Raw genomic sequence first — 9,250 nt, forward strand, 5'->3', positions numbered from 1 at the left:
TGGAACAGCAATATATTTTTGAAAGTAGATCTTTCATCCTCCTCCATAATATATTTGTTTCCAAGCTTATTTGGATAGTAATCACAAAAAATGATATTTTGGGTAACAGAGAAGTGAAGTAACTTTAAAAAAAATTGCTGCTTGGGTAGACATTATGTTCTACACTTACAGGAAAAGATGCACAAGCTGTTAGAAGTATATGAGCGACTTGGGGGTGAAGAGGATATCGTTAACCCAGCCAATGAACTCATTAAAGAAGGCCATATCCAGAAACTCTCAGCTAAGAATGGCACAGCTCAGGATAGGTACTTGTATCTGGTGAGTTTCTTGCCAATTTATTCACACTCGGATATATAGTGTTACTGCTATGAAACATTCTCTCCTTTCCTCTCTCTGATCACAGTCCGAAATGCAGTGGCCAGCTCTGCCCAGATGCCCCTCCACCCTCTCTTCTCCTTAGTCTTTTCTTTCCTGTTTGATTTGGGGTTAACTCTCTGAAACACGTTGTGTAAAAATGAACTGTGTTAGATTATTTATAATAGTGGCATTTTGTTACGAGACACCAGAGCCCTGACCCTGAGTCATGATGCTTTGCAATCAAAATGTGGATCCCTTCCTATCTGTATCATCTAGCCCAGGGGTGGCCAACCTGTGGCTCCAGAGGCTCTTTAGAAGTTAATATGCGGCTCCTTATATAGGCACCGACTCTGCAGCTAGAGCTACAGGCGCCAACTTTCCAGTGTGCCGGGGGTGCTCACTGCTCAACCCCTGGCTCTGCCACAGGCCCTGCCCACACTCCATCCCTTCCCACCTCTCCCCTGAACCTGCCATGCCTCGCTCCTTCCTCCCCCCCACAGAGCCTCCTGCACGCCACAAAACAGCTGATTGGGAGGTGCGGGGAGGGAGGGGGAGGTGCTGATCGGTGGGGCTGCCGGTGGGTGTAATGCACTGGGAGCAGGGGCAGGGGGCTGCTGACATATTACTGTGGCTCTTTGGCAATGTACATTGATAAATTCTGGCTCCTGCTCAGTTGCCTACCCCTGATCTAGTACATATCTTTTCTCCACTACAGTTTAACAGCATGGTGTTATACTGTGTGCCAAAACTGAGGCTGATAGGCCAGAAGTTCAGTGTTCGAGAAAAGATGGACATTGCGGGCTTGCAGGTTGGTATCTACTTTTTGTGCTTAATCGCAGTTCTTCTCTATAGCCAAAGGGGCAGTGATGCATTGGCTTTGGGGCTGTGCCAATCCGTGGCTGGAAGTTGATAATACTCCTGACTATAAGGCAGCTAGACTTTATCACAGAATTATCTGTCTGTGCTAGTCCATTAGCTAATTCTGTCACCCTGGGGAGCTAGGATGTCAGCAACAGTGCCACTCCGATTAAGTTGATGGTGTCACAGCACTCAGCTTTTTCACTCTTCAGCTTGGGGTTTGGTTTGGAAATGAGCTCAAACTTCGAGGCCTAAGGGCTGGTAGAATGTTGTCAGGAAACCAAAATTAGTTCAGTATCCTCAAGAGATGTACCAATAAATGCTGGTGCCCATGGACTGGTTCAGACATCTGTAAGCTAATGCACTAGTTTCTTACACTCCTGTCAAATGTACTATGGAATTTAACAGTCAGGTATTTTTCCTCGGTTACCTCATAAATAGAAATATTGTGCTGCATATTTTCTATGCTGACCTCTTGACATACTTCATCAAGTGGTCAAAAGTTCTGAGTGTGAGAATTGCATACAATAGAATTGCCAATAACTGTGGCTAGTATAAAGTGGGAACAGGGGCATCTCTCTCAATTATAAATCATTGTAAAATACGCGATACGACTCCTTCAGACCCAGGTTTACCACACTGCCGTTCAAACCTGGGAGAGGATATAGCAGCTCATTACACATACCTAAATTGGAAGCTCTTACTGAGTATGTGTGACTTTGAGCATAAGTAGGCAAGTAAGGTCCCTGGCTGCTGCTTCCCCTCCTGCACAGATTGCTGTGAGATGACTGGGAAGGGGCAGGGAATAGGTGAAATTTTGACTGCACCCAATTTACAATGTAAACTTTTTGAGGTATGGGACTAGATCCTGTCCTGTGTTTGTACATTGCCTCACACAATGGGGTCAGGTTCCATGATTGCGTCTCCTCTAGGCACTACCACAATACAAATAATACATAATAATAATAAGAATCCCTCCATCATTTTAAGCTTTCTGCTGTATTATTTTTGGTAGTCACCCCAGCTTGGATATTTAGAGGGTTGAATGTAGTGTTTGGGAATAGTTGTAATAAAAAATATAAACTATCAACTTGCATTTTCCAGGTCCAGGAAATTGTCAAGCAAAATGTGACTCATACATTTTCGATCACAGGAAAAAAGAGATCCTTGGAACTCCAAGCTAGGTACAATGTTTCTTCTGACTTCCAAAGTCTGGGAATAGGCACACTTTATTTCTGAGATAGGGACATGACTATGCTAGAATGACCTCGTTTCAGACCATGAGATCAATAACAAACATGATTAATTACACTACAGGAAATTTTCTGCTGTTAAGTAAAAGCATATTAAAATGCAACATTGATTTGCATTCATTATTAAACAAACAGCTTATAATGGGCTGGTAGATTGAATTCCAGCACCATGTCATGAATTTTGGTAATTATTATTTAAGGTCAACATTATGAATGTTTATAAGGTAGCTGGTGTAAAAGTTAAAACTGTTTCTGGAAATAAAATTGTGAGAATATCAATATTTTGACTTACTGAAAATACTAAATTTAGAGCAAATGTGTCTTGTCTTTTCTTTTTACAGGACAGAAGAGGAGAAGAGAGAATGGATTCAGGTTAATAAAAAAACATTGTTATACTGATGGAAATCCCCATGTATCCAGCTCCTTTCATTGATAACATTCTCACATTTGGATTATGAACAAATGGAAGTTGTATGTAAGAAATAAGGCAGGGTGACGTGGAGGGCTTAGTATGGAGTAGGAAGTCCTGCATTCTAATCATGGCTCTGCCACTGACTTTGCTGTCTATCTTTGTGTAATCCACTTTGTCTCTCTGCCACAGTCATCCCATCTCTAAAATGAGGACAGCAATCCCTAAGTGCAGTTAGGAGGAGAGGTCAGCTCCACCAGCCGCAAGAGAAGACCCTGGTTTCTGAGATTAGTTAGTATGTACCTTGCAAGTGGAAGACTGATAGAAGACTAAAAATCTTGTAAGAACAAAGAATTGTGACAGTTAGTTTATCCACCTCTCAGTTTTCCACTAGAGCAAAGATTCTGCCAGTTTTCCTGAACCAGAATTTTTCCATGACATGCTTTGTGACCCATACTTCTGTCTTCCCCTGGCTTTTTTTTTTTTTCAGGTCATTCAAGCAACAATTGAAAAACATAAACAGAACAGTGAAACATTTAGGGCTTTTAATAGCTCCTTTTCTCAAGAAGATGAGCATCTTCCAGACTCTTCGGTAAGCATGAATGATAATTCTGCCTGTCCTTATTTTTCGTAAGTATTTTCCACAGACTTTTTCCTGGACTCATATACAACTTACTTTCTTTTTTAACACTATAGTCCTAGTCTTGATTTTTATATTACATTTTTATGCAGTGCAGACCCATTTTTCTGACTCTCAAATTTATGTTAGTCATGATTATCCAGCCATGCAGGTCGGACCTTGCAAAGGGAATTAAAACCAATAGTAAAAGGTTCTATAGCCATATAAATAAGAAGAAAACAAAGAAAGAAGAAGTGGGACCGCTAAGCACTGAGGATGGAGTGGAGGTTAAGGATAATCTAGGCAATGCCCAATGTCTAAACAAATACTTTGCCTCAGTCTTTAATGAGGCTAATGAGGAGCTTAGGGATAATGGTAGAATGACAAATGGGAATGAGGATATGCAGGTAGATATTACCACATCCGAGGTGGAAGCCAAAGTCGAACAGCTTAGTGGGACTAAATCGGGGGGCCCAGATAATCTTCATCCAAGAATATTAAAGGAACTGGCACATGAAATTGCAAGCCTATTAGCAAGAATTTTTAATGAATCTGTAAACTCAGGGGTTGTACCGTATGACTGGAGAATTGCTAACATAGTTCCTATTTTTAAGAAAGGAAAAAAAAGTGGTTCGGGTAATTATAGGCCTGTTAGTTTGACATCTGTAGTATGCAAGGTCTTGGAAAAATTTTTGAAGGAGAAAGTAGTTAAGGACATTGAGGTCAATGGTAATTGGGACAAAATACAACATGGTTTTACAAAAGGTAGATCGTGCCAAACCAACCTGATCTCCTTCTTTGAGAAGGTAACAGATTTTTTAGACAAAGGAAACGCAGTGGATCTAATTTACCTCGATTTCAATAAGGCATTTGATACGGTTCCACATGGGGAATTATTAGCTAAATTGGAAAAGATGGGGATCAATATGAAAGGTGGATAAGGAACTGATTAAAGGGGAGACTACAACGGGTCATACTGAAAGGTGAACTGTCAGTCTGGAAGGAGGTTACTAGTGGAGTTCCTCAGGGATTGGTTTTGGGACCAATCTTGTTTAATCTTTTTATTACTGACCTTGGCACAAAAAGTGGGAATGTGCTAATAAAGTTTGCGGATGACACGAAGCTGGGAGGTATTGCTAATACAGAGAAGGGCCGGGATATCATATAGGAAGATCTGGATGACCTTGTAAACAGGAGTAATAGTAATAGGATGAAATTTAATAGTGAAAAGTGAAAGATCATGCATTTAGGGATTAATTACAAGAATTTTTGTTATAAATTGGGGACGCATCAGTTGGAAGTAACAGAGAAGGAGAAGGACCTCGGAGTATTGGTTGATCACAAGATGACTATGAGCTGCTAATGTGATATGGCCGTTAAAAAAGCCAATGCAGTCTTGGGATGCATCAGGCGGGGTATTTCCAGTAAAGATAAGGTGGTGTTAGTACCGTTATACAAGGCACTGGTGAGACCTCATCTGGAATATTGTGTGCAGTTCTGGTCTCCCATGTTTAAGAAGGATGAATTCAAACTGGAACAGGTACAGAGAAGGGCTACTAGGATGATTCAAGGAATGGAAGACCTGTCTTATGAAAGGAGACTCAAAGAGCTTGGCTTGTTTAGCCTAACCAAAAGAAGGCTGAGGGGAGATATGATTGCTCTTTATAAATATATCAGAGGGATAAATATCAGAGAGGGAGAGGAATTATTTAAGATCAGTACCAATGTGGACACAAGAACAAATGGATATAAACTGGACATTAGGAAGTTTAGACTTGAAATTAGACAAAACTTTCTATCCATTAGAGGAGTGAAGTTCTGGAACAGCCTTCCAAGGGGAGTAGTGGGGTCAAAAGACATATCTGGCTTCAAGACTAAGTGTGGTAAGTTTATGGCGGAGATGGTATGATGGGATAGCCTAATTTGGCAATTAATTGATCTTTGATTATTAGCGGTAAATATGCCCAATATGGGGTGGGATCTAAGTTACTACAGAGAATTCTTTCCTGGGTGCTGGCTGGTGAGTCTTGCCCACATGCTCAGGGTTTAGCTGATCGCCATATTTGGGGCCGGGAAGGAATTTTCCTCCAGGGCAGATTGACAGAGGCCTTTGAGGTTTTTCGCCTTCCTCTGCAGCATGGGGCACAGGTCATTTGCTGGTGGATTCTTTGCACCTTGAGGTCTTTAAACCACGATTTGAGGACTTCAGTAACTCAGACATAGGTTAGGGGTTTGTTACAGGAGTGTGTGGGTGAGATTCTGTGGCCTGCGTTGTGCAGGAGGTCAGACTAGATGATCATAATGGTCCCTTCTGACTTTAAAGTATATGAGAATAAAATTACCCAGGGTAATTCAGTGCAGTGACTTATCAGTCATGTTTTCCAGACTAGTAGCTCATCTGGCATAACAGGTGTAATTTTTCAGTGTTCTGAGTGGTTGGCTGTCTGGAATGAAGTTTGTGCAACTGAGTGGTTTTGCACACTACCTTTTTTGAGAGATGCATTTTGTTACGAGTTTCTTCCCAGCTGCATACCTATGGAATTGAATAAAAAAGGTAACTTTTGGAGAGTTTTTTAATGGTACCATCTTAAAAAATTTAATAGAGAATGATATGTAGATCCTAGCAATAGAGTTCTATGCAATTGTTCAAAAACACCTGTAGAGAGCCACCTTTATTAAATTCTGCACATTTTAAGAGCAGTGTCTGTATTAATTTTTATAGGGGTTCATCACTTTAAAATGCTGTAGGTCTTTTCCATAAGGGAGGTGGTCCCTCTGGTACTTGGTTTCAGGCAGTCACTTGAAATTGATGATGATAAAGACCAAGGCCAGGGTCACTTAAAAAAAAAAAAAACAATAGAAGGGGCCTCTGAGGGAGGGAAATGTCCATGTGTATTCCAAGTAGAACTGACCTTGGGGTCATGTGACCTGCCCTTAGGACTGGCAGATTTCAGATCAGAGAGTCTAGGTCTGTTCCTCCCAATTCCCTTGAAGTGCAGATCCGTTGGAGCCTCCTTTTTCAGAGACTCACCTTTCCTAGGCTGCCCTGATGCCCCTGAGGGGCACTCTGCAGAAGAGGCAGTGCAGCTCCATGCAGCATTACTTCTGGGAGTAACTTCCCCAGAGCCTGAGTGAGGGATGTTATGTATACATCTCATCCCAGCATGGCCTCTGGACTGCACGGAGAGGTCTACACAAAGTCCAGAGGTGGGTGGATGATGCAGTGGGAATGGGTGAGCCCTCCCTTCCTTGATGAACAGGGAGGATCTTTTTGCAGAGAGTTCCTTTCACTCCAGGCACCAGCTTACCAAGCAGGTGCTTGGGGCGGCCACTTCGGAGAGGGGCGGCAGGTCCAGCTGTTCGGCGGTAATTCGGCGGATGGTCCCTCACTCCTGCTCGGAGCGAAGGGCCTCCCGCCGAATTGCCGCCGCAGATCGCGATCGCGGCTTTTTTTTGTTTTGTTTTTGTTTTTTTGTTTGGCTGCTTGGGGCGGCCAAAACCCTGGAGCCGGCCCTGCTTTCACGTGCCAATCAAGGGACACAATTATTCATCACTTAATAATACCCTATTTAAAATCAGAATTAATTAGGGGAAAAACCTGAACCCCATAAGCTAATATTTAGGTTCCTTGGGCTGCTTTCAAAGCAGAGATGTTCAGATAGAGCATCCTCTTGTTAATGGCGAAATTACCTTGCAGACTTTCCTATCCAAATAGGACTAACTGTCTGATTTCTTCATAATTATATCTTGCTTCTTAACCTCCAGTTTACTTTGAGATTGTGAACATGAGGTAGCCAAGTGTTCACCCACTAGTAGTTTGTAAAAAGACAAACAGGAAATAAATGATTTATTTCTCCGCTGTGATGTGAATGCAATATACATGTTAATTTCCTCTGTACCAGATTGCTCATCTATATTTTCAGAAGAGTAAATTATCAGTATGATCGACTTTGAGATTTGATGTCAAGCCGAACGTGCAATAAATTACTGTCAGTTAAAAAGAGCTGAAATTGATACTGTAAATATGGAAAACTGGACAAATACCAAGAGCAATCTCAGAGCAGCAATTTTATCACATTGTAGGTATATCAAGTAAGTTTGCTATCATCATGAGGTATTAGACAGATCAGGACACATTAGAGAGAAAAATAGATGATATATTATCCTCATTTTCTCTTGTATGACAAGAATGACTGCATTCTGACTGGCTATAATTTACGTTTATATCGGCTCCTACAAATGATGTGACTTCTGTTATGATCCATGTTCAACGCAGTACATTGGAGCAAGTCATTTGCTCATCTGTCAGGGCAGAATGGGCCCTGGATCTAGCAAGCTCAGGGGAAGATCTGAAATATGTTGTGACTCCCCACGATCTTGGCATCCAGTATTTGTGCTGAATTGGCAGTCATCAGTGGCTGCTGCAAGGCACAAGAGTCAGTCTTTGGTGTAAATTCATAGATGACTCTTAACACTTTGGTTAACTGAATTCCTATAATTAAAGGTCAGCGACACGACTAAAGTGTAGGTTTTTACTTACTATCATATACATTAGTCTGAACATTTCAGTTATGCAGTAGGGATGCTGAGGAATAACTGAACTAGGACTGAGTGCAGCTTCCACCAGAGCTTGTCAGTGCTCTTCGGATACCAGCTTGGAGGGCTTCTGAGGAGTGACTCAAGTGCTCCCAACCTGTATATCTAGTAAAGTGTTTAGCCCCTTCTACTTTTAGGAGAGAGAGACCAAGTTCAATACTGAAGTTGGATCCCAGCATGGCAGTGCATTGAGTTCCCCACTGACTGTACTAGTATTTTAAACTGAGGTTTAAAGACTCGATTATAAAATATATATATTTCTCTTACTAATTTTAAAAATCAGGCCAATATGTCGCACTGAGTCTGTAATTAGTCACTGACAAGAATCTGTATGCTAGTGGTCTGTAGATGCAAAAAGGCATTTACACATTCAAATCAGACAGTGTGGGCATCAACCTCCAGGAGCTCCAAGTGCCTCTTTTCTACCACGAAATAGATGAATGCACATAGGTATTGCTTACTCAGCAATTTCTGATATAATCTAAAAAAAGGGTTCCAAACCTGAAAAACAGTTCCTGAGCCTCTCTCTTAACTGGTATTGCCATTGGTTTTAACACCCACTTGTTGTGTCTCTTAGTATGCTTGCATAGCACCTAGCACAGTGGGGCCGTGATCCCGGGCACAGAGTAATCATTAATTCACATCTTAGGAAAGGTTTGTTGAGTGGGCGAAGATGGAGCCTGGTTATTGGCCAGTTGTTTTTCTTCCTCCCCATCAACCCCAGGATCAGAGCAGCATCAGTTTAGAAGGAGTCTCTTTTGAGTCACTTGAGATTCCATTGCAGCACCACTCCTTTAGACAGAGGACATACATGGGGTTTTTTCAGTCCCCATTTGCTATGGATAAGTCTACGTAAATGTCTCCTCTTATTAAATAATATACAAGTGTTCCCACGCAAAATGACTTTTTCCCATTAATTCACAAAAGGTTAGTGACCCACAATGCGTGTGTAACCACAAGGCTAGTGACAGAACACAATGGTGGAAGTAAGCTAAGGAAGAGACTTGGTTCCTCTTATGCTGAGAGCAGGGCCGGCACCAGGCACCCAAGCACATGCTTGGGGCGGCACCTAGTAAGGGGCGGCGGGGGGAGCGCAGCGCGGCATTCCGCGGGGCTTGGCGCTGGGGGGGGGTGGTTCCGGTAGCGCTAGGCACGGGG

The 9,250-nt window shown here is 42.2% G+C and overlaps 1 protein-coding gene across 2 annotated transcripts in view; it reads left to right on the forward strand.

Annotated features, from left to right (window-relative positions):
- Positions 1-9,250, forward strand: part of FGD3 (FYVE, RhoGEF and PH domain containing 3) — a 192,018-nt gene that overhangs the window by 147,140 nt on the left and 35,628 nt on the right. For both annotated transcript variants that reach the window (XM_034776446.1, XM_034776448.1), the window contains exons 10-14: positions 172-318; positions 1,073-1,165; positions 2,320-2,399; positions 2,810-2,840; positions 3,368-3,469. In XM_034776446.1, the coding sequence (XP_034632337.1) occupies positions 172-318; positions 1,073-1,165; positions 2,320-2,399; positions 2,810-2,840; positions 3,368-3,469 (453 nt within the window). The remainder of the gene's footprint in view (positions 1-171; positions 319-1,072; positions 1,166-2,319; positions 2,400-2,809; positions 2,841-3,367; positions 3,470-9,250) is intronic.

This window comes from Trachemys scripta, chromosome 7, assembly GCF_013100865.1.
Source record: "Trachemys scripta elegans isolate TJP31775 chromosome 7, CAS_Tse_1.0, whole genome shotgun sequence".
Lineage (NCBI taxonomy): Eukaryota > Metazoa > Chordata > Testudines > Emydidae > Trachemys > Trachemys scripta.